The following is a 25,019-nucleotide window of genomic DNA, read 5'->3' as shown; positions in this document are numbered from 1 at the left end:
TATTTCCTGTTTCTCAGTTAACTTGAACATTTTGAACTTAAGCAGTTTTTCTCATGCTGAAGTACAGCTAATATAATCTGTTTCACAATTGGTACCAAATGCAGCTCTCGTTTTATTTAAGCACTGGCAGATGTATCATATTCTTATTGTTTTGCAGAACCTTGGCATAACTATGAATAAGTGGTACTTATCACTGTGGTAGCTTGTTGTACAGACATTCACAGTTTACTGGTTCTTTTGCATAGGGTAATGTTCCAGCGGGGAGCTCAGTCTGCATTGGGATGGCTGGTTACTCTCTGGACGTTGATGTGAATCTCCACTGCATGTGATGCTGTTTTCATACAGGTCACATGAAACTTTCTGAAATGTCATTCTAGTGAATTCTTCCAGTCCCATGTGACCTTTGCACTGCACACATTGCTATTGATTATATTAAATTCCTTCCAAAATATCTTCTAACCATTTTAGCTGTATGTCCTGACCATAGATCTGTCCTGTATGACTGTATATCAAAAGAAAGCAGTTTTACTGACAACTTAAAAGTATTTTTGTTACATCAGTTTTGTCAATTTTACAGCAGGAACTGCTGGGAGAAGTGACTGGAAATGACAGGTTCTCTACACAGGATATTAATCCATATGCTTATGCATACAAGGAGTGCTTATCAAGTAGTGTATGCACATCAGGAGCCGCCAGCAGAATTTCTGAGACTTTTTGAAATTTCCAACTCTCTTGGAACAATTTAATACTTTGCTATGAAGGCTGCTGGGAGTTTGGTCATTTTGTCTCTACTCAGTCTGTTATCTCATCAATGAAGAATCCAGCTGCAAAGATCCATGAAAGAAAACTGAAAATACTGAGTTTCTTTTTGTTTCTGGGGACATTTATTGTTATTGATTTTTAAAATTTTCTCTGGGTTTCCTAGATCTGTCTTCCAGATTGTCACCTCAACCCTCATCCTCTGTTGTACATCTCATCTAATTTTTTTTCTGTGGAGCATAGTTGTCAGAAGTTACCCTCATACTTAAGCAAGTAGGGATATCCATCAATTCAGAACCATGTTCAGAATGACATTTCATGTGTTACACCTGGTGTTTCAAAATATAAGATGAGATGATATGTTTTCGGGATGGTTCATGGTAGTAGGTTTTGTGGTGGGTTGGTTTTTTTTCTTTTTTTTGGTGGTGGTGGGGACGGTTTGTTTGTCTGTTTCTGGTTGGTTTCTGGACCCTCTGTTAGCAGGTCTGAGGAAATATAGTTGGAGTGGAGACTATTATAGCCCCCAATGTTCTGTTGTTGCGGAGTCATGGAATAGAATTCGACTGGAAGAGACCTCTGGAGATAGTTGTATCCAATTTCTTATTTATTCCAATTTTAATATCTCTGATAGGGAAGACTACACAGTGTGCCTGAGCTGCCTGTTCCAGTGCTTGACAAGTCTCATGCTTAAGAAAACAGAGGGAGGAGGGGGGAAATTCATCTTATATTTAACCAATTTCCTGTATTTCAGTTTGTTCTTGTCCTTTCACTGATAAGGTTCCTCTGAGCCTTCTCTTCTTGGGTTTAAACAATCTCAGTTCTACCAGCCTCTCTATGTACCACAGATTCTCTTGTGATTGTGTCCACAATTGTAATTGTTCTCATTCCAATGTGTCCATGTCTCTATGTTGGGGAGTCAGGAACTGGATAGAATTCTCCAGATGTCTCAGCACTGCTGAGCTGAGGGAAGGGTCATTTCCCTCAGCCAGCTGGTGATACACTTACCTGTGGTCGACTTGCCATCCATCACAACCCCTATTTTCCCACAAGCCTACATTCCAGCTGGTAGCCCCAACGCACATTGGTGCATGGGATTATTCCTCCTCAGGTTCAAGATTTACGGTTTGCTGTTGTGGAACTTCCTGAAATTCCTCTGTCCATTTTTCCTGTCTGTTGATGTCCCTCTGGATGGCAGCTCAGCAGCCTGGTCTGTCAACCATGCTTCCCAGCTTTTAACTTAATTTCTTTGCTAGAAAGTATTTAATCATCTTCTACTTCATAGAAGAAAAGATTTCTTCTCAGTATTTCCTGAGGATCTAACAGAGGGAGAAAGCATAATCTGTATGAAGCTATCTATAATATAATGAGACTACCTCACCATTTACAGTGAATAATTTCAAGTTATAATTTCACTGCAAGTCTAATTTTCTTCAGTTACTGACTTAAGCCACTAGTTAATCAAGAACTATTTAGTAAGTCTCTGTGCAACATGACAGTTGTGCTTCTTATTTTCAAAAAAAGGAGTCTTGCAATGAACTAACTCAAATCTAAGTTTTATGCACCACTGTATGCCTGTTTTTTGTATTCAGATATTTTCTGTAGAAAATAAATCTATCGTTCATGTGAAATGGATATTAGGTGGACTGGGCTTCTCATTTTTCAATGTCTATAAGAATGTCAACTTCTGCAAGAGCAGAAGTTATTGTAGTAACACTCTGAGTGTTCTGGTCTGCTGGTTCTTTGCTCTGTGTGGTTATGTTACTGCAGTCACCCTTCTGGGCATGTGCCCTGTGATCCCTTCAGAGGACCTCATAATTGTTTTTTAATTCTGTTGAATATTGTATATTAAGATGTTTGCAATGCATAAACAGAATCCATTCAATACAAAAATTTTATTTCACTGAGCATAAATTTGTACGTTTGATGCCTATTGTTTTTATCTGCTGATAATAAATTTATTCATAAAATGGCCGAATTTAGTCAATATTTGGCAAATAGTAGATAGGCATCAGTCATGGGTTTGCAGGTCTACATTATATATTTTTCAAGGAACAGAAATGAAGCTTATCCATTAACAGTCTATTTAAGTTCTATATGCACCAAATAAAAACTAAGTGTATTTTCTGTGTTTCAGGGAAGTCTCAAGAACAGTAGAAAGATTTCTGCCCAAGAATTTATTCAGGATTTAAAATCTGGGTCAACGGATGAAAGACTTGTCACTTGCTTAGAATCTCTCCGTGTGTCCTTGACGAGTAATCCTGTCAGGTAACATCATTAGCACATATTGAAAAGATTAATCATACTCTAATTTCTTAATGGATTAAAATTAATGGGTATGTAGATGTAAATGTTTCAAGGTTTTCTAGTTAATGAGTATGTATGCATTAATGAAAGATTGTAACTTCTTTCTTTTTCATTGATTACATATCCTCTGTAGGTCTATTATCTTTAATGGAGTTGGCTGATCTGTACAGGGTAATACTAAGAGAAGGTAAATTAAATGTAGTGCAGAAGCAGTTCCCTTTGTTTTCTAGTGCAAAGTAGTCAATTGTTTTTCATTTTTATTTTTGAAATATTTTCTAAGTCTTTGATTTTCTAACTTTTTTTTATCGGGTTGATCAATAATGAGAGTTAGGCACATTGGTGTAAGTTTGTTCACCAGAAAATATATTTTTTTCTAAATGTGCTTCTACTTCTGTTCAGTGTACTTTAAGCTTTCTTCCTTCCTGCCTTCTGGTATTTTTTTCTCTACCTGTAGAGTTTTTTTCTCTATATAGAAGAGAGCACAACCTTTGTTTACCTGTGCCGTATTGTAGGAAGTTTAACTCTTCAGTAATCAGTGATCAGTTTTAATTTTGATTTGTTCCATACAGCTTGATTTGTGAATGCTGACTTTATTTTATTAAATTAAATAATAAAAAATTAGTATTTTTTCCTATTCTATTCCATTTACATCCTTTTGTTTAGAGTTACCATTTAAGACAATGATTGAACACGTGATTTGGGGAAACACTTTAGGATATAGTTTAAAATAATACAAATGAAATGTTGAGACATGACTAGAAAAAGATTGCACAACTTTCTGGTCCAGCTTTCTGCACAACTGTGTCTGGCTTGGCAGAGTTGCTGATGTGAGTCTTTTCTATGGGTATTTGCTTCTTTCCTTCTAATTATTTGTTTCTGAATTGAGTTGTCTTATTTAGAATATGTAATGGTTCATGTGGAAAGAAACATGCTTTACAGTATCCCGAGTCATTCTCATGAAGGGTTTTCAATTAGACTTTTTTGTAAATTGTATTTTTAGTTCACAAAGAAAATCTGAATCAAGTGATATTAAGTAGTTTGATCTCTGGTACTTAGAAACAGGTATTGAAATCTATGGTTTACTGCAAAAAGCTGTGTTTATTTCCCGTCACTATAAAAAGAAAGCTTCTAAAAGGACAATCTTGGTCACTAATCTTCAGGTAAATAATTCAGGTGTTTTGACCTCATGGTTCCCAGCACAGTTCATCAAAAGTGGTTCAAGTGATCTGGCTGTACATATTATTATAGATAACTGGTTATCTGCAACTATTTCTTCTCCTTTTGAGTAATAGTTGCAACAGATCAAATTTCAGTAAAAACACATTTTTAATAAATACATTGATAATAGAGGCACTGGTAACATAATATTTTGTCAGAATGACAAAAAGCTGAGTGTTTTCTTTGGGTAGTGTAAGTAGTTTTTGTTCTCTTGTGGAAGCAAAGGTAGAAAGGCAGTAAAAATGCATCCGTACTTTAGTCAATCATCTCAAACTGTTGGTTGTATACAGCAAAATGGCTGCTCATAATTCTGCTAATACAAAATGTTCAAAGAAATGTATCTTGTAGGATTATCTTTAGGATGAATATGACCAGATATGTCAGAAATAATTGCCAGTTATTTGCCTAATCTGTTTCAGAATAAAACAGCCATCCAAGAAAGAGAAAATATTTTCATAATTTATTTACTTTTAGAAAAAAAAATAATCTGGTTTTCTCTTCCTATAATTGTAAGTGCTGTTGTCAGTGTGCCCTTATTTGTATTTGATATCAAGGGCTTTTGAGCAAAAACAAGACCATGAAGTATCTGTCTCGTGTAGAAACAACTGGCCAAGGGTTTAACCTCATCAAAATTTGCCTTTGGTAGCTGAAATTTTAAACTTTAGTTGTGTTCTCTTGGAGATATTTTGTGTTTAAAACCATCCAGTTATACCTGCTTTTATTTATGGTGACAATTTTCTTCCACTGTGATTAGTCTTCGAAATGTCAATTTTTTAAAATATCTGTTTTCTTTCTCTCTAGCTGGGTTGAAAACTTTGGCCGAGAAGGTCTGGGACTGTTGTTGGATGTTTTGGAACGATTGGTTGAGACAAAAAAGTAAGGACTTAATATAAAATTGTTAGCTTTTCTTAATATTTAAAGAGCATTTATTTACACTAAATTATTGATTTATTCAGTCAGGATAGACTTGTGAAGAGGAGTCAGCATAAAGTTATACAGTGTTTGAGAGCCTTCATGAATAATAAGGTATGGGATTTTATTTAATCTAGAAACTAAATTACTGCAGTTCGATTAGATAAGGTACATGAGAGGTATAAGTCTGTGCAATTTGGTGAAGTGGTGGGTTGGTCAGTTGTGGTTTGAAGTTCTTTCTGTCTGCCAGAAGTCTGCCAGTTTCTCTCTGCAGAAATATTCCAAGACAATAATGTAAACTTTTGATGCTGATATATGCCCTTCCTGCAGAATAAGTGACCTATTTGGGACTTCTCTCCCATTTATTTTTTTTTTTTTATTGTTTCACGGACTTAAATGTTATTTGAAATACTTACTTGAGGGGAACCATTGCTGTCATTACTAGATATTCAGAAGTCATTTGGATTCCCTACCTTACAAATGTTCTTCTGTTGTTTAGTATGGGTTGGAAAGAATCTTGGGAGAAGAGAGGAGCCTTTTGTTGCTGACCAAAGCAATCGATCCCAAGCAAACTAACATGATGACGGATATAGTTAAACTCTTATCTGCAATGTGCATTGTTGGAGAGGAAAACATGTAAGTACTGTATTTAAGTGAGAAATAGTAATTTTAAAACATCCCAAATTATAGTTGTATCTGAATGAAATGATAAAATTTTCAATTTAGGTTTGAAAGTAGTATCTATTATATTGTCAGTTTTCAGAATATCTTTATGATTTTTTTATTGTGGTCATATCAGTGAGTTTTCTTTTTCACATTTGGATATACTGATTAGATGGAAATAGTTATGCAGCAGTTCTTCTGTTTAATATTTATTAGCATAATTTTCTTAATCCAGTAAGTAATCCAGTCATTCATTCTTTGTTTACAAAAGTCTCTGAAGGCAACAAGTGTTGCATAAACCTCCTAAATTTGTTTACAAGAAATTGAGGCAGGTGAATAGTTTGGCAACATGGCTTTTAAGATAGCAAATTTACAAGTTTAAATATCTCTCCTGAGTGAAATGATTCTTTTTTCTCACAGCCTTGAAAAAATTTTGGAAGCTGTAACAGCAGCAGCAGAGGAGAGGAATGTTGATAGATTCTCTCCTATTGTAGAAGGTCTTCAGGATAACTCAGTTCAGCTGCAAGTAAGTAATTTTTTTTAAAACCACTGCAGCAGGTTAAAAAAAAAACATTGCATATTTTTCTGGACTGAACAAGTCATTGCCATAAAAAGGAGTAGGGATACTGTTTCAAATCAGGGTCAAATTTTGGAATATTGTTTATAATTTTGAGATGTGGCACAGAAAGATTCAGCCTGGGAGATTTCAACAGGGGTGTTGCAGGTCTGTTTGTTGATTTCTATTCACTGAGATCTTACCTTTGTGAGTTAAAAGACAGTATATATTTAAAATAAAGTGTAAATCATATGTTTGGATGAAAAAAGATCATCGCTTCTGTCAATATTAGTTGAAATTTAAGATTAATAATAGTAAAAAAGTAAGTTTTTAGGCAATTGCATTTTATAATGAATGTTTAAAATCATTGGGAGGTCTGTTGCACATGCTCATTTTATGATATGAAATTACACTAAGAGGGTCTGAGGAAAGAAAACTTTCACCTTATTTGCAAATTGCTTCAGTTGGATGTAGAGTTTACTGCAGGAAGGCACAAAGTATTTCACTCTGAATGATCTTTATAAATCATTGGTTTGAAAGTGTAGATGTGAACTCATATAATCTGGTTGAACTGAGAGCTGTTCATAGTTGTAATTGTTTGTGATTACAAAAACAGTAAAAGATTAATCTAAAGTTGAAAAGAAATGTTTGCATTACTCAGCTTTTGTATTAAATAGTTCATGTCTGACAATAAAAGTTGCTGTTTGTTTGATTTGTCACACTGAAAAGCTAACCATAAAGGAATATTTGCAGGTGGAGAATCATTTGTAGCTCAATTTTGCCAGTACCACTGGAACTGTCTTTTGAAAAATTGTCCCTTCTTCCTTACCCCTTCTCTCTTTTAATCATAGACCAGTTGGGGTTGGAAGGATTTTTAAAGACCTTGTGCTTCCAACCTGGCTACCATGAGGGTACCTTTTCACCAGACCAGGTTGCTCAAGGCTTAGTCCAACTTCAGTTGAACACTTCCAGGGATGGGGCATCCCAGGGAAACTGTGGATGCATAAATTTTATGGAAATTCAAAAACTTCTGAGATACCAACTTTTCTCTGGGATATAAAACAAAAATTAAAAATATTTTGATTCAGTGGGGAGAAATGCTTTAGATCATGAAAATTCTTTTTCAATTCCAGGATGTCATATCTAAGTTAAGAGAAATCAAGAGTCTCTGTCGAGCATATAAGGATTTGAGGACTACCAGGTTGAAATTAGGAGGATGTTGTTTTGAGTGGTAGGCTTTAAGATGTGATGCTGAATTTTCAGGCCTTGTGTATAGTTACATCTGCATAGATTTTATGAGGAAAAAAACTACTGTAAATTTAATACAGAAAGAAGTTACTATCTGTGACTTCTTTTTCTTTATATTTGAAAATGTATGTGAAACTCCCATAAAAGCAACCCATTAGTCTATTTGAACCATCAGGCAAATTCAGTTAATCCTTTGTACCTCTTGTTTTACTCATGATGGGTGCCCACTTTTTGCAGGGTTGCTCAGCTCCATGAGCAAGATACCACAGGTGAGAGAACCAAATCAGTGCAGGAAACTTGAGCTGAGTTACCTATGCCGTAACAAATTTTATTTTTCTCGGACTACTCTTCAAATTAAAAATTTTGTTCATAGTAGTTATGCCTGCTATCAATTTGGCTATACCTACATCTGGTATTTTGTTATGCTCTGAAACAGAAGACAGAAGCATTGTAAAAAATGAGAATATGCTCTAAATATTACCATTGCTGTACTTCTGCTAAAATTCTTCTGCTAAATATGTTCATTTGGCTTTGCTGAGAGTGTTAACCTGAAGTTCCTGCAAATAGGTAGTGCTTTGCTGTTTCATTTGCTGTATCTTGTGTAGACAAAGAAACTCATTAAAAGTTCTTTCCTGTGGTGGTGTTTTTTTTTTTTTTTTTTTTTTTTAGTTAAACTTTCATTAGAGTATGTTCCTTCTGCTAAAAGGCTTTTTGATATTTACTTTTTCAGACTTCATAAATGGTTGCTAGTTTTCTTGTTTTTAATACCAGAAAAATCAAGGTTCCTCATGTGAATCAGCTGTAAACTTCTCTAACAATGACATTGAACCAGTGGTTAATTTGACAGTGTTTTAATGAGACAGAAGTTTACAGTTGTCAGTTACTTGGCATACTTGCCTTGATTGTCTGCTTGATATATGTATGCTTGCTTTGTGGCAGTTCAATTTGACACTAACAACTGACCTTTTCAATTTTGAATTGACTTAACATTTCTGTTGCTAGAAGACTGAATACATAAAAGGCCTCAATAGGGTGATTTTTGTATTTTTAGTGAAAGCTCTGTCTATCTATTTTTTGCATTTGTTGAAAGCAAAAGATGCTCTATCTTTTATAAAATCCAAAATTATGGAAAGCATACTTAATTGATCTTGGTTCAAGACAAAATTAGTAGTCTTATTCTGAGAATATAACTACAGCCAGGAGTAATATCAAATTTCTGGTTTTGTTAAAGTAAATGTAGTTTAACATCTTAAGCCTAAAACACATACAGGGCAATCTAGTACCTTGTATATTTATGATGACAACTGAAAAGTCCAATACTTTGCTTGTTCAAGTCATGGAGGCAGGAAATACAGTTTTTCTGGCACAATCCATTTTGATATGTGAGAAAGTTATGAAAACAACAGCAACAATGACTTGTTTGTTGTCTACTTCTCATTCTTCTACTAGAATCAAATGAGTGCTTATCCTTTCTGATCATCAACTTTCACCACTGCTTCTCAAGCAGGTGGTTTAACTAACAGAAGAGTATTACTCTTCCATGCAGATCTAGTTGCAGATGACAGCTCCTTCTAATTTTCCAGTAAAGACTGAGAAGAGGTACAGTGGTGAATCAAAGGTGCAATTTTTTCCTTTCCTGATTAAGTTACTGAAAAACGGACTTCACTCATCCCTGTGGAAACGTGCAGGTTCATACATATCCTAGGAGAACCAGTTTTGTGACAAAATAAAAGATCCTAAATATCCATCACTAGCCTTATCCTCCCAGTATTTTCAATTGTCAGGGAATACTTTTAATCTTTGTCATTTAATAATATGAGGATGTGAGATGGCTGTGACATTTTGGTTTGCTGAATAACTTGATGACTCTTGGTTGCTCTGTGCTAATGAGGTCTTTTCCATAACTGCTTATGTAATAGGGTCAATGAGAACAAAGCTTACCTTACCTACATGTCAAGACTGAAAAAACTAATTCCAAATTATTGGTATCTTATGTGATTTAAGTATTTTATGCTAACTGCTAGGTATTGAACTAGTTTCACTTGGAGCATGATTTAAATCATGCAGTTCCTGCTATGAGGTTCCTGCTGTTTCCTTTATCATTAGTCCTTTCAAAAGTTTTTAAAATTACAAAAAAGATTTTGTGATCTAATTTACTCAAATCTAGATGTGTAAACAATGTGTCTTGCTTAGACTTGTTTTTCCTTCCTCTTATATAACTTTTTCTCATTCTGCTTTTTGCAGACTTGTGTTTGGGACTTTCATTATTATTTTGTATTCCCACACAAATAAATAGTTTGCTGATATTATCCAATGCATCTTTTTCTTGTTTGTTCCAGGAAGGCTAAAATATGTTTTTGTTATGAACTGCAATTGAATTCCCACTTGTTCAAATTTGACTAAAAGTGCTAGAATAGCAGTACATCTTACATGAATTTCTTGCTTTTCATTGTTGTACCCTAGCTCTGAATAGCACATGTGCACATGTACTGTGTCAATTTGGCAAATTAATTTTTTTTTTAAATTACACCTGTAGACATCCTTTTGTTGAAATTGCCCTGCTATCTCAAAGATAAAACTATAGTTTGCTCTTGATCAGGATTTTAATAGTATTACTTTTTTAGTCTCTGATTGACTCTTCACTGATAGTTTAGATGATTTGTTATGAATACTGTTTCCTTGCTTCCTGTAGTGTTTTGCAGGAAAACATGCTGTGTTTTAAACTGCTGATAACAATGGCAAAGGTTCCAAATTGTATATAATCAAACAACATGGAGTTGAAATGTGAATGTAACCTTGTAGTAGTGTACTTTCCACTGACTGTATGGTACTGAAGTCTACAATCATTGAAATGCCTCACTGATGTTAACAGGAGAGCAGGTGTTGGTGGCAGCTGTCAATGCACTGAATTACTGGCTTTGAATAGCACAACTAATTGAATCCAGAAAATGCAATTGAATGAAAGATTTTGTACTCCAGAGAGATGAATTGGAGATGGTATAACTTGTTTCAATTAAATAAGATCAAAATTAGAGGAAGTAAAAATTTTCATCTTGGCTTCTGAAAGGGAAAACAAGTACTCATAAAGTGGATTCATACCAAAACAAACACAAAAAGCTTTAAGAATAAAGCCCATACTCAGATAATAAGACAAAATATTCTGTGAAATTTTATTGCAGTAAATTTCACTGGTTTGGTTGCTTGCATTTTAAACCATTTCTTCCGTCCAAATTCTTCTGTTGTGACGTTATAACTGTGCAGTTTGTGGGCCTAAAAAATACATCTGTTATTCAAAGCCAAGAATTTAACTTTTAGTCTAAGTGAAGTCTTAGTGGTCAAATAAAATTGCTCTCAGTAATGCCAACACCTCTCCACTCCCATCCCATGCCTATACCTTTCTATGCTACATTTCATTTATGGTCAAATTCTATTCACTAGTCTAGTTACAGAAATTTATGTAATGGTAAACTTTATGCCAGAGACTTTAGGTACAAGGCTAAGAAAGATGTATAGCCAGTAGGGTGATAGTGATTCTGTTACTGGACAAATCCTGTTGCAACTAAATGAGCCAAAACTGAGCTCCAGACAGGCAAGCCAAATCTCAATGAAGCCTGAGAGGTCTGGAAGCATGTGGTGTTAGCTTCATAAAAAATCTGTAGCCTGTTTCTAGCAAGAATAAATGGGCTACAGGTCCACGTGTCCTAAACAAGACTGTAGAGGAGGACAGTCAAATATTCAATATGAGGAGCTTTTTCTGTGCTCAAAAGTACTTGGTTGTGCAGCAGAACCTGTCTTCTCTGTTGGGTGCTGTTGAGACAATTCCTGGAAGATTTTTAGTCTACTTTTAAAGAGTGGACTGGACACCTTAGCTAGTTTCAAAATTTTTGTTATTCTAGTGTCAGCATTTGGATCTAAGAGAATGATATTATTTGTATTTACACTAGGTAGCAAAGAAGAGTGCTAACTCCAGCAAAGGAAACTACAACAACTAAATAGTAATAGAAGATAGGGTGATGCTTTGGCAGTAAGACATATATTACAGTAACTCTTAGGAAAAAGTACTTGCACAGAAACAGGCTGCAAGAGTAATGCAGAGGTTTTGTTTGATTTTGAAGAAAATAATTGATAAGTTAACAAAGTCTTATTTTCCTCTAAGTTTTTAAAATACTGTAGACATACGTACAGAAGCAAATTGTATAGAATGAGGGAAATTAAACATTTCAGGGAGGAGAAGTATCATAAGAATTGTTCTGACAGGCACTACAAAGATGAAAAATCCACTGTGACTGTTCAAGGCTCAAATTGTTATCAATTTAGCAGCTTTATAAGAAGGGAAGAATAACCAAGGGCTGTTTCTTGTTTATAACTTCAAAGAAGCCCCAAATTGGGAAGATCTTTCTCCAGGAAACATACGTCATTTAAGACAAAACAGTCAACGTTTTGGTATTGTTAGCTGTATTCCTATTTAACTGAGTTTTTTTAAAACTGAGTGCTACTAATGTACTGCCCATACCTTTCTGAAAGAAAACACACCATAGGTATATTCCTTTTTGATGTGTGAGGTTATTTATTTTTATTCATCAGGTGATGATCTAATTGCCCTCGCTGTAAAGAATATGGAGAAAGGACAGGAACAGGCTTTCATTGCCTTGCCAAGTCTGTTAAACTTTTGCTAACAAAACATACAAAGGCAGACTTGCATTGAGGCAGGCGGGAAAATATTAGGAAACATTACTTCAACAGAATTTATTAAAACAACATAATTTTTGAGCCATAGAAACATTTTATTAAAAAAAAAACACTTTTAAACATCAAATTCAATATTATTTAATACTGGTAGAATTTTTGATTTTGTCTATTTAGCATGCTGCTTTCTACATTTTTCGGAATTGTTTTGATATTTTGCAAACTTGTTTAAATTTTTGAAGTTCAGACTTAGGTTGGATCATTCTTGCCTGCTCTTTGAGCCTTTCAATCACCTTTTATTGATTAATTAAATAGGACTTTGCTTTGCAATATTTATTCATATTACATTTTTTGTATTACTTATTAAATTTGTTCTCAACTATGCAAAATATATTTTTACTGTAGAAAAAGTCAGTCTTGCCAATATGTAGTTGTCCAGATCTTACTGAAAATGGCCTCTTAAATGTCAGTGTAGTTTCTGCCATTTTTATTTTCTTCAGTGTCAAGATACATTTCAGTATAAACTTGGATGTAATAGCAAGTAAAGTTATTTTGTCCTCAGCTTTTTTTAAAGATTTGAATGTTTGGAGAGTGAATGCTCTTTTGTTAGTTCTCATCTTGGCTTGGTTCTCTGAGTTCTTCTGCCATCCTTGAACTGTTTGGTCTCTGTTCTACTTTGTGATCTCCTTTCACACAACAGTATGACAAAGTGTTGCTGTTTGTGTTCTTTTGTGTTCTTTGGGCACTCCTTTACACCATGGTCTTTTACTGACCTACAGATTCTGTTTTTGTCTTCCTTTCATTACCTCTGAGGAATTAGATGTGCTAATCATAGTTGCTTTTTGCAAATTGTCCTTCAAAATTCTCTTTCTCTGTCTCTGTTAATACATTTTCACATTTGATTGGTTAGTTATGATTCCTCTCCTCCTCTACTTGTGTTGTATTAAGTGTTGCAACTTGATTATTGTCTAACACCAGAGTAAGCCACAGAAGCCCATCTTAACACTTATGCTGTTAAGTGTTAGTCACTGAGTCCTGTATGCAGTTTTGAGTACCACAATATAAGGACATAAGACTGTTAGAGTGTGTCCAAAGGAGGGCAATGAGGAAGGTCCTTGAGGGGAAGCTGTATGAGGAGCAGCTGAGGTCACTTGATCTGTTCAGCCTGGAGAAGAGGGCACTGAGAGGAGACCTCATTGCAATGTGCAACGAGGGGAAGAGGAGGGGCAGACACTGATCTCTTCTCTGTGGTGATAGTGACAGGACCCAAGGGAATGGCCTGAAGCTATGTCAGGGGATACTTAAGTTAGATATTAGGATTTGGTATCAATTTTTCATCCAGAGGGTAGTTGGGCATGGAGCAGCTCCCCATGGAAATGATCACAGCCTGTCTGAGTTCAAGAAGCATTTGTACGATGTTCTCAGGCACAAGGTGTGATTCTTTGGCCTTCCTGGGAGTTGGACTTGATGATCCTTTTGAATCCCTTCCCAATCAGGACATTCTATGATTTTATGTATTTAATTTAGTGTGATTTTCCTTATTTATATCAACAAAATAAAAACAATAGTTTTCTTTTTTATTATTGTGCAAATCTAGAATTTCATAGAAGTTTTGAGAGAATAGAAATTAATTTTAGCTCTTCCTTCAAGTAAGAAGAAGGAGCAAAGCTTGTTCTTTTCTTCTATTACTGTTTTGAAGTTATTGCTGATGCAAGGTGTGTAGTATGACAGAGTAAAATAAGAATAGATGCTGTTGTGTCAGCTTTTATCCAGGAGAGGTGTTGGATGGGTTAGTACAGTGGTTCCAACCATGGCATCCTCCCTTGAGCATTCTTGTCCTGTCAGACATCTCCAGAACTTGAAAGGATGGTCTCAACCCCTAGTGCAGAGTTGTGGGGCCCTTTAGGTTCTCTTTTCAAGTGACTCCAAATACCATTCTTTATGGGATTGAGTGGAGAATGCCTCATGCTTAATTGGGTCATTCTAGCACTTAATCCCAAACAGCCTGCTGTAGGTAACAGTCTATTTGACTTGATTTTCTCAGCAGGTTCACAGCTGTCACACTAACAGATTGTTTACGTTTGTTACATCTCTGTTCTCCTAACTAAGCTGTTCTCTTCTAGAGTGTTAGCTAGCTAAGTTCATCTACCTAGACTAACACTGTCAAACAGGCCTAAATTATGTTAATTGCCATTCACCTTCCTAACAGTTCAGCTGAAATAATATGTAAAGCTACTCTCATGCTTATGTACTTTGTAGAAGGATAAAAGTGGGATAATGGTTGTGGTCTGTGCTATTATGTAAGCTTAGCATGTTCCTTCTAGAAACCTAATGGGTGCTATTGTTTCGCACAATCTGTATCAAAGTCGCTTGTGACCATATGTAAATTTAGAACTTAGAATTACGCGTACTTTGAAGATCACTGGAATAACATCTTTCCAGTATCACCTTTTGCCTATGGCATAATACATCATCTTTTTTTTTAGACTATAAAAGGCCTTACAATAGAATATTTGAACCAGATTGCTTTTATTGTTTACATGGTCTGTAAGGTCCAAATAGAATTCTAGTGGTCTGGTGCTTTTAAAAAGCCCTTAAAATGCTGGAATTACTTGAATAACATATTTTTTGTAAATTGAAACAAAACGTGCAAACAATAAAGAGGTTAAAAAAAGGAAATAATGGCTGCTTACATCCGTATTAGAGATAAACAGTAAGTGGCCATTTTCTAAAGTCTTGTGAATCTGGACAGTGAATTCCTGCTGCTCCTGGCTATGGGTTTTCAAGATTGGTCTCTTGTTTTTTAAAAGAGGGACTACTCTATCTACTGGCATGATTCTTTTGAGCTGAAGAAGTGATTCCCATGAAGTACTCTATAATGCTCAGTATGTTTAGAGAATGACTGTTGCAAAAAGAAGTGGGAAAGACTCCATTCTGTTCTTCAGACTCAGTTTAATTTAATCAGCATTAAAAAAAAAAAATATGTTTCACTGTACACAGACCATATTATGTCACTAACTTCTTATATAAATGTATATTTGCAATGATTTTTATATATTGATTATTATGCTTTATCTGCTAAAGTTCATTGGCTAAAGGAACTTGATGTTTGTATAAAATGACAAAATTCAATGGAGTGAATTTTTTTTCCATTAGTTTTTATGGAAATTTGTGAAGTAGAGTTTGATATTTATCTCTCAAGGCTGATCAGGAATTTAAGTAGCTTAGTTATAAGATTACAGTAGTTTTATAATTAAAAATTATATAATGCCAGTTATTAGTTTGTTGTATCTTTTTGATTGATGCATATTGAAATCTAAGAAATAAGATAGTTTATTATTTGCTGTGTTACAGGTAGCTTGCATGCAGCTCATCAATGCTCTTGTTACATCTCCTGATGACTTGGATTTTAGGCTTCACATCAGAAATGAATTTATGCGCAGTGGATTGAAAGAGATATTGCCAGTAAGCATCTCGTCATCTCCCTTTGCATTACTATTACTATTTAAATTTTTTAATTATTTGAGCCTAAGAGGGGGAATAAGAGAATAAGTTCTAATAAATTATTCTCAAAGGCATTTTATTAAGTTTGGGAAAGAGCAGTCAAATACAAGAATCAGCCTTAAAAATGAAAAGGTAAAATGTGCTCTCTGAGCTTTATTCTGATTCCTCAGCATTTTATGACTTGGCTTAAGAACATGTGACACACTGTTGTGCAAAAATTTTAAGCCAGTCTGAAGTTATGTTTACCTTTGGCATATTTAGTTTCACTCGTGTTCTTGCAATTTTAAACTTCTAACAAACATAGACTTATGAAATTTATTAAAAAGATACATTTATTTACATATGGAAATGCTGATTTTGCAAGCCTTTGTACTGTTTCTTCTTTGCAGCAACTACAGTGTATAAAGAATGAAGCACTAGATATTCAGCTGAAAGTGTTCAATGAGCATAAAGAAGAAGACATGATTGAATTCTCTCATCGTTTAGAAGATATTAGATCTGAACTAGAATATCCTTTTGAGGGTCGATATGATCTTTGCTTGTGTCAGAAATAGTGTGGCCAGCAGGAGCAGGACACTGGTTGTTCCCCTGTACAGGACACTTTTGAGACTACACCTTGAATTCTGTGCTCAGTTTTGGGCCCCTCACCCACTTGAAGAATGTGGAGGGGCTGAAACACATCCAGAGAAGGGTCTGGATCACAAGTCCTATGAGGAGCAGCTGAGAGAGCCGGGGTTGTTCTGGAGAAGGATGGGAGGGGGGCATTGTTGCTCTCAATGACTACCTGAAAGGAGGTTATAGTGAGATGAGGTCTGTCACTTCTCCCAAGTAACAAGTGACTGAATGAAAGGGCCTCAAAGTGTACTATGTCAAGTTTAGATTGGATAATAGAAAAAATTTCTCAGAGAAAGTGTTGTCAAGCACTGGAATAGGCTGCCCTGGGATGTGATGGAGTCCCCATCCCTGGAAATATTTAAAAGATTTGTAGATGAGTCATGTAGAGGCATGGCTGAATGGTGGACTTGGCAGTGCTTGGCTAGTAGTTGGACATGATCATCTTAGAGGTCTATTCCAACATAATGATTCCATTATATCAGCAGGACAAACATGAACAAAATAAAGCATATAAGGGATATTTTTCTACTATAATATCTGTTTAAAGATGTTATCGGTAAACATTTGACTGAAATTTTTTGATTCTTTGTTATTATACTCCTTAACACTTTCACTGAAGTAAATGATGTTTACAACATGGTGTGGAATACAGTTAAGGACACTAGTGCTGAAGGATATTTTCTTTCTATTCTCCAACATCTTTTGCTGATACGAAATGATTATTTTATCCGGTATGTTTAATGCTGTGTTAAATGTTAAAAATGTTTTTTTAAAATTATAATTCAGTCATTAAAGGAATATTTCTTCCATAAATTTAATGATAGGTTATAGTATTGTATAGGATTGTAATTTGTGAGCTCACATTTAAAAGAATCTACTTGGAATCAATAATGTTATCTATATGTTTTGTCTCTGCTGCTTAGTGTATAATTTTATTTATAAATATAGAAAACTATTTTGTTAAGAGCTGATCCTTATTGATTGCAAGTATAAGTGATCAGGAGAGATGTCTTAATCAGTTATAAATCATGGTAGTAGCATTATAATTTTGTGGTGTATTTGAGTGAAAGGACAAAAACGAAATATACAAAGAAATGCACTTTATACAGAAATCTGAATGTATTGCCTAATTTAGAGTAACTTTTGGTTTGGAATTGAGTATTTTCAGTATACGTTATAGGTCCATGTAGATATGTTTGTGTCTCCTGGAAAATTCATCAGATAAATTACAGGGAAACAGTTAATAAAATTTTAAGTGTTTCAAGCTGACAAATACTTTCCTTCCAAAACCGTCTGAGGAAACACTGAAGGAATGAGGTGTGAACTGAGCAGGGGCCCTCTGTTTTCTGCACAACATTCTGCATAACCTTGCATTTCAGGCAAGATCTAGCACAGATATACGTTTAAAGGTTAATGGTGTTTGCCAGCTATGGGTACATCTGTGCTAGACCTCTTCCACCTGAAAAGGTTTGAATTCACAGCTTGCATGTTCTGGGCAAGTGACCCAGCTGTCATACCCCCTGGCATTTTAGAACAAGGTGCTTTTCGTTCATTGAAATGAAGAAGGGCTGCAATGCACTTGTACTCACAAAAGTTACAAAACTAGTGCAATCAAGCTGAAGGAAGAGCCTTCTCTTTACTGAGAGGAAGCAGGAGGTGGTCTTTCCTTCCTATATTTCCATGTGGAGGGAGGTGTAGATTTAATAATACAACAGTTATTTATCTTTAGGGCCACTGTTTTTTCAGGCTTTTTGTAAGCTGTTTTTGTGTAATAAACTGCCAAATGTAATTTTCCTTTGAAACTTTTACTTTTCTATGGAAACAAATCAGCCCAAAGCTTTTGACCTTACTTTGTTCATAGACAAGAGTTTAAGTATAGATTGATAAATAAATATGCTGTAAAATAGCTCATCTCTGTCTTTAGTCCACAGTATTTCAAATTAATTGAAGAGTGTGTGTCACAGATAGTGTTACATCGAAGTGGAACAGACCCAGATTTCACGTATCGTAAGAGATTAGATATAAATTTCAGCCACTTACTAGGTAAGTATTATGTATGGAAATGATTACAGCATCATACTTCCCTTATATGAAAGTGAATAGGTGACTAAGAATCTTGTGTTCCCTGCATTTGTGTAAGTGGGCTTGTTTTTTTTTCAAGATGTTTGTGTAGATAAAGCAAGATTAGAAGAATGTGAAGAGAGGGCTTCCGAACTTTCCAGAAAAGTAAGTAATTTTTACATCATGTAATTGTAAGGTGGACATAGGATTAGTTAATAGATTATGAATGGAGTAACTGAAGCATGGCATAGTTTTTAAGTTCAAGTTACTATTCGTTCTGTGTTGAAGTGGGAATCTGGATGTTCCTTGTAGACTAGGAAGCCAAGTGGTGTAAAGTAGTTAACCTTATTTGAGATTCTTAAAAACCAACTGAATACTTTATTTCAACATTTTCAGTTTCCCTAAAAAAATAAACAATGTAAGAATTAAAATAGACTCCTTCATATCTACAGACTATATTACTGTACATAGCTTTTAAGCTACTCTGTGTCATACTAACTTAATATACATTAAGTCTTTATGCCATTTTGTATAATAAAGACCTGTAGTGGTGATACAGATGATTCTTCCACTCAGCAGGCACATGGAAGTTGGAATAGCAGACATGTGTCCTTGGTATTGTCAACATGTGAGTTTTAAGAAGCACAAAAGGAAAAGCTGGAATTTAAAGAAACTGTGCAGAACTCACTATTGCCAAGAATTTTTTTTCTCTTTTCTTAGTTTGAAAAAGATTTTGTAGCTCATCAGGAGACGCAGGCCCTGCTGCAAAAAAAAGAGGAGAGAATCAATGAACTTGAAAGAGAATTACAAGCTTTTAAATCACAGGTAAAAGACAGTATAAATGAATATATTAAATAATGTTCTTGAAAGGAACTTCCCTTTGCATCTTTTTCGAATTCTGATAGTACAGTTGAACGTTTTTTCAAAAAATCTTTGTTATTGATTATTATTGAATGTTAGTTTCTTTTATTTCTGTTTTATACAAATAATTGTAATGTGACAGTAATTAGCTGTGAGTTCCCAGATGATCCTTTTATGCCTGAGCTCAGTTAATTAAACTAGTTTCTTAGGTTTCATTTGGGTTTTCCTTTCAGAGTCATAGATTTCCAAAGTAATTAGCCACATAGGGTAATAAGTCTTATGCTTTTAGATTAGCATTCATCATTGTGATCTTTATCCCTCTACAGGAAATTGCTTATTGTGCAGTTTGCTATACTGATGCCTTACCATGGATATCCAGCAGTGAAAGAAATAACTTGTGGCTGCATAAGAACATTTCCTGATAATTTTTCAATTTTCAAGCATAAGTAGATATTTTAAAATGTGTTGGAGAGAAATAGTTAGAGGAATCTAGAGGAATAGATTTTTTGAGAGTGATACTTGAGTTAACTTGTAACTAATCAACTCTTAAATCTATGTAAGGAGACTGTGTGACCAAGTGATTTTTCTTGTGTTTTATTTCTGGGAATAAGAAGCACAGTCTAAAAATTTCTAAAGAAGAAAGCATCAGAAAGGCATGCTTCTAGGGGGTTATTTTAATACTTCTGAGGATTTTTTTTTTTAATATTTAGTGGCTTCTCTAATTTTCTTAGTGAGAAAAATTAACCCAGCTCTGCTTTGGTCTATTTAGAAATGTCATTCTAATTCATATTTCTGGTCAAAATTAATTGTTAATGTCAAAGTCAAACATTTAGCAAAAGCAATTACAGAAATTGTTGCATTCTAAAAAAAACCAAATATAGTAAGAGTGGCACATCATTCATTAGGAAAGTATTTTTCTGTATCTTGAAAACATAAATACTTTTTGTAAGTGCAATTGCTTTCCTCCCTGTTTTACTTTTTCTGTTATCCACTGCATTAAATATCACTTTTTTAGATGTATACAGGGAGCATAACATATGATTCTGCTTGCCAGTTTTCATACCATGAATTATACCACGGTTGTTAATGGACTACATGAAAAGTTTTGTAAATGTCAAGAAATTCATTACTGCAACTTAGTACTTCTAAATCTGTCTAAAGACAAAACTTTGGCTTCCATATGGCATCAGTTGCTACTTAGCATGTTGACTTCTACCTCTAATGACTATTTTTTCCCCTGGTCTCATTCCTTTACTCTCTTCTTGCATTTGGTATGTATTGATGTATTCTTTCATTTTTGGAGCCCAACTGTTCAGTGTCTATTTGTCAGCATAAACATACTTATGTTCAGAAATTTGAAACATTATCATGCTGTTGTGCATGCATTTATTTGTATTTATTGATATTCAGCTCTTACTTTTTAGAAATTTTAAATCTTTTGCCTATTGTATTTCCCTTTATTTTCTAAAATAATCAGTTTCAGCTCACAGTTAGTTGAAAAAGTAATTAGTGCTATCACCAGAAGATAAATACTTATTTTGTTTTTGTCAGATACTTTCTTATTTATGCTTGCTGGCCTATGATAGAATTTTTTCAAATTGTAGAAGTAATTTTATTAGACTTGCTGAAGTCGTAATCCTATTTTGGTACATTATAGATGTCATTTCTGTGTGGAATAAGAAGCTGGTGTGTAAGGAAACTATATTTTTTGGAAGGATATTTTTTCATTATTACTTCATGTTTTCAATTCTGTAGAATGAGAATACTCCTACACTGGAAGATACCCGTTTTTCAGATTTTGTGGTTACCTACTTGGAATGTTTCTCTGTGATCTGTAGGATAAAAACACCAGAGACTACAATGTTACTTTTTTTTTTTTTAATTTGAGCTAAACCATGGTAGTCTAGATAAGACCTCAGGAATATCTATCATTCTCTTCTTAGCTCATAGTCAGTGAAATATGAAAAGTGGGAAACACCATTTCAATTTGTCATTTTTGATGTGCACCCCCGAGGTCTGAATGTCCCCTGCAAATACTGACACTTTCAGTCATGAAATCAAAAGCACGTTTGGCTCGTTATCAGTCTTATTTGAATTCTATACAAGACAAATGGCATTGATTTTCAACTGGCTTTCTGGATTTAATCTATAAACTATGATTGTTATAGCATTTTGTTGGTAAAACTGTGAAACTGAGTAAGAATATTTTCCTTATCAGTATGGCTCTGTGTCACCTGTTTTTCTGCCATCAACTCGTGGAGATGCATCTGTTGTTCCCCTGGAAGGTGCAGGACCACATCAATTTCCACCCCCTCCTCCTCCACCGTTGCCTTTGAATGGAACAATTCCACCACCACCGCCTCCCCCTCCTCCTCCACCACTTCTGAACAGCTTGGGAACTCCTCGGGGTTTTGGTGGTGCTCCTCCACCACCACCGCTACCAGGCCTGCCGGGAATACAGTGGTCCCCACCTTCATGTGCTTTGCCATTTGGAATGAAGCCTAAAAAAGAATTTAAACCTGAGGTTACCATGAAAAGACTCAACTGGTCTAAGGTAGTGTTGATTAATGACAAATACTTATAAAATCTCACACTGAACTTGAGGAAAGTAGATTGTCAGAAGACTAGATAAGCAATTTATACATTAGATAAAATGATGTAAAATATGAATACTTTCTGTCTTTAGCTTTTCATTGTCTTCTGAAAACTGTTTCATTAACCCATGAATCATCTGGGCAAGTATCTGTTGACTTTATGAGATGCCTGGAAAAGTCAGTTCTGGTCTAGAAAAAAACACAACCTTGATAGCAGGATGCTTCTTATGCTGCCTGGGTTCTACTATGCCTTGCTTTTCAGCTGATTCCTTATGTTGGATCAGTCACTGCACTATACTGATAGCTATACAGTTTCCAAACAAGTGTCTCAAATTTATCTAGCCTGGACTGGAAAGGAATGCATGTCTCTCCGTTTGCCTATAGTATAAATGTACTTACATAAATCCAATGTCTGACAAAATATATTTGAGGTTTGGTTGGTTTTGGTTTTGTTTTTTTTCTCCTTCTCCATTGTGACAAGGTTAAGTATACCAGTCTACTGAGTTTGGAAACTATAATTACTTAGACCAAAATAAGTCAGTAAAGAGATTTTCACAATTAATGAGGTAATCAAAGCTACATTCTGAAAATTAAGGTACTTAGTATCTAGTTAAACCAGCTGTGTTCAGAGATTATTTGAAGTTTGCCCAAGTTTTAAATCTAGACCAAAGCTAATTTGCTCCCTTTAGATCTTGGATAGCAGAGTGTGTTGTCTGCATTGTTAGAATCAGTTTTTTCCAAACCCACTTATTTTAAGAGTTATTTTTAATGAGTAATATATTAACAACTCTGAAGATGAGTGGTGTACTAAAAAGTTCATGTCTTACGGAACTCTTTGCTTTGACTTTACAGTTTCTGCATAGTATCAAAGTAATTAAAAAAATTTTGTTTTGTTTCTTGCTTGTAGATCAGGCCTCAGGAGATGACAGAATCCTGTTTTTGGGTTAAGGCAGAAGAAGACAAGTATGAGAATGCTGACATGCTTTGCAAATTGGAACTTACGTTTTGTTGTCAAAAGAGGGGTAAGTAGCTGGTGGATTTAATTTTCAGATTTTGGAGATACCATCAACATTTTTGGGACTTAAATAAATACGTGAAAAAATCCTCAGAATATAACATTAATATTCTTGTTTCTAAGTGGGATGTGTGAAGAAAAATGTCTGAAAATCCTAGACTGCTTAAAGCAGTAATATTGAAGTATTTTACTTAAACATGACAAAAATTGTGTGACCTGCAGGAAAACCTCACAGAAAAAAACCAATACATTTTTCTAGATAATACAGATTTTATTTATCACATTTAAAAATATTTATAAAATTTTATCAGAATGCCTTCGTAAATTACTGAAATCTAATCTGGAGCCCACAAGGTGATGTGCGAAGGTGATGAGCCTCAGAATTGATATGATAATTGATGTGTGTTGGATCCATGATGGACTGTAGTCTTTCAGTGATTTTTTTTTTTTTCACTTCCTGATAAACCTGTAGGAACATAGATCTCCTTTGATATTTGTTTAGCTTCTTTAGCTTTTAAAGCACTGTGACGGAGCAAAATATTTGAAAGTATTTCTGGTTTTAAAAATTTTCTTCTTTCCATGGAAGTAAGTAATTTTAGTAATAGTTTAGGTTATTCTGTCCCATGTATAAAATGCCTGTTACTTCTTGACACTTTTTTTTTCTCCCATGGTTTTTGGTATCAGAGCTGTAGTACTTAAGAACAGCCAAAGGGCTGTAATGTTTAATTTCCTTGCAAATTGAAAAGGGGTTATTGTATTTTTACTTTACTTTAAAAATTCTATTTTGATATTTTTACTAATAGAATGACATTCTGTTCTCAAATTTGTCCCTTTTTTGGGTGTGCTTTTGTAGCAATGGGTCCCGACTATTAGGAGGTCGGACAGGACAAATGACATGTTTCAACCGATACAGCTTCCATGTCGAATTCCGGTTTATTATCAGCCCGCGGCGAGTTATATAGGTTTACCACATAATTTACAGTTACAGGCTATACAGAGAATGCAAACAACCCTTATTTATCTAAGTCTTAAGGTGGCTCACATGTCAGAATTACAATTCTACATTTAGAAACCCATTACTTCCCAGAACATCTTAATGTAAGCTGTGAGTTTTCTACTGCGCCACAACTATGAATTTCTAACTGCGTCACTGCGGCCTGCAGGTGCTGTGGGCTCGGGGGCCACAGGCCCTACAGGGCAAAGGGCCCAGTCTGGAATTGCTCAAGTTTCGCTCCAGATATAAATCATGTCCTTGATCTCTAAGAAATTCTGTCACATGCTTTGGTGTATATTATCCAATATTTTTTTAACGATAACCAAGAACTTTATTCCACTCTTGTCAAAGCATGATTTTTATGCCCTAGCAGTGATTCTAGTGATTTAAGTATTATAGCTTGTTGCTGCTGATACTTAAAAATGTTGTACAAAGATAAAAAGGCAAGAAAACCTCACCATAGACATGTTTGCTTGAATCTATTAAAATAAGTCTGGAAGCTAATTATGGTGCCTTTATAATGTTAGGAGAATTCCCAAGACTGTTCCCTGAATTAATAGGTTGGAAGTTTTAAAAGCCACTGGAGGAAATACTTTCCTCTGTGTAATTAAACAGTAAAATTCGGGAGACAAGATGATGTTCAGGCCAAACATGTTAATGGCTTAGAGGAGGATTGTGAGTCTCCACAGGCAGCAAGAACATTAGAGTTAACAAGATTAACATCCCTCAATACTTAACTGAATGGACTGAATACATTGTTTTGACAAAACCCAATAGAAGAGAGTTACTGGATCTACAGTTGAAATGTTGGTGAAGTACTCTTTTATACCAAACGTGTGTATGTGGAACAATTTAAAGACTGTGATCTCCATGGACAAATTTTTTTCTTTTTTACAGGTGAGACTTACTGCTGAATCTTTTTTTATTTTTAAGTTTTGAAATCGCTCTCATCCCACATGGGTGATATAAGTGTGCCATCATCTTAATTTTTCAAGGGAAGTGGAGACACTAAAGATTTTATTTAGAACA

The 25,019-nt window shown here is 34.8% G+C and overlaps 1 protein-coding gene across 1 annotated transcript in view; it reads left to right on the top strand.

The window, feature by feature from the left end:
- DIAPH3 (diaphanous related formin 3) overlaps positions 1-25,019 on the top strand; it is a 205,664-nt gene that overhangs the window by 29,612 nt on the left and 151,033 nt on the right. Inside the window, exons 5-17 of the mRNA XM_066313364.1 lie at positions 2,894-3,024; positions 5,083-5,157; positions 5,238-5,307; positions 5,693-5,829; positions 6,277-6,382; positions 15,701-15,811; positions 16,240-16,358; positions 17,080-17,196; positions 18,390-18,508; positions 18,627-18,691; positions 19,247-19,351; positions 21,606-21,941; positions 22,889-23,003. Of these exons, the coding sequence (XP_066169461.1) occupies positions 2,894-3,024; positions 5,083-5,157; positions 5,238-5,307; positions 5,693-5,829; positions 6,277-6,382; positions 15,701-15,811; positions 16,240-16,358; positions 17,080-17,196; positions 18,390-18,508; positions 18,627-18,691; positions 19,247-19,351; positions 21,606-21,941; positions 22,889-23,003 (1,606 nt within the window). The remainder of the gene's footprint in view (positions 1-2,893; positions 3,025-5,082; positions 5,158-5,237; positions 5,308-5,692; positions 5,830-6,276; positions 6,383-15,700; positions 15,812-16,239; positions 16,359-17,079; positions 17,197-18,389; positions 18,509-18,626; positions 18,692-19,246; positions 19,352-21,605; positions 21,942-22,888; positions 23,004-25,019) is intronic.

This window comes from Sylvia atricapilla, chromosome 2, assembly GCF_009819655.1.
Source record: "Sylvia atricapilla isolate bSylAtr1 chromosome 2, bSylAtr1.pri, whole genome shotgun sequence".
Classification (NCBI taxonomy): Eukaryota; Metazoa; Chordata; class Aves; order Passeriformes; family Sylviidae; genus Sylvia; species Sylvia atricapilla.
Note: the sequence above shows the minus strand (reverse complement) of the source record. Positions and strands in the feature narration are given on the sequence as shown.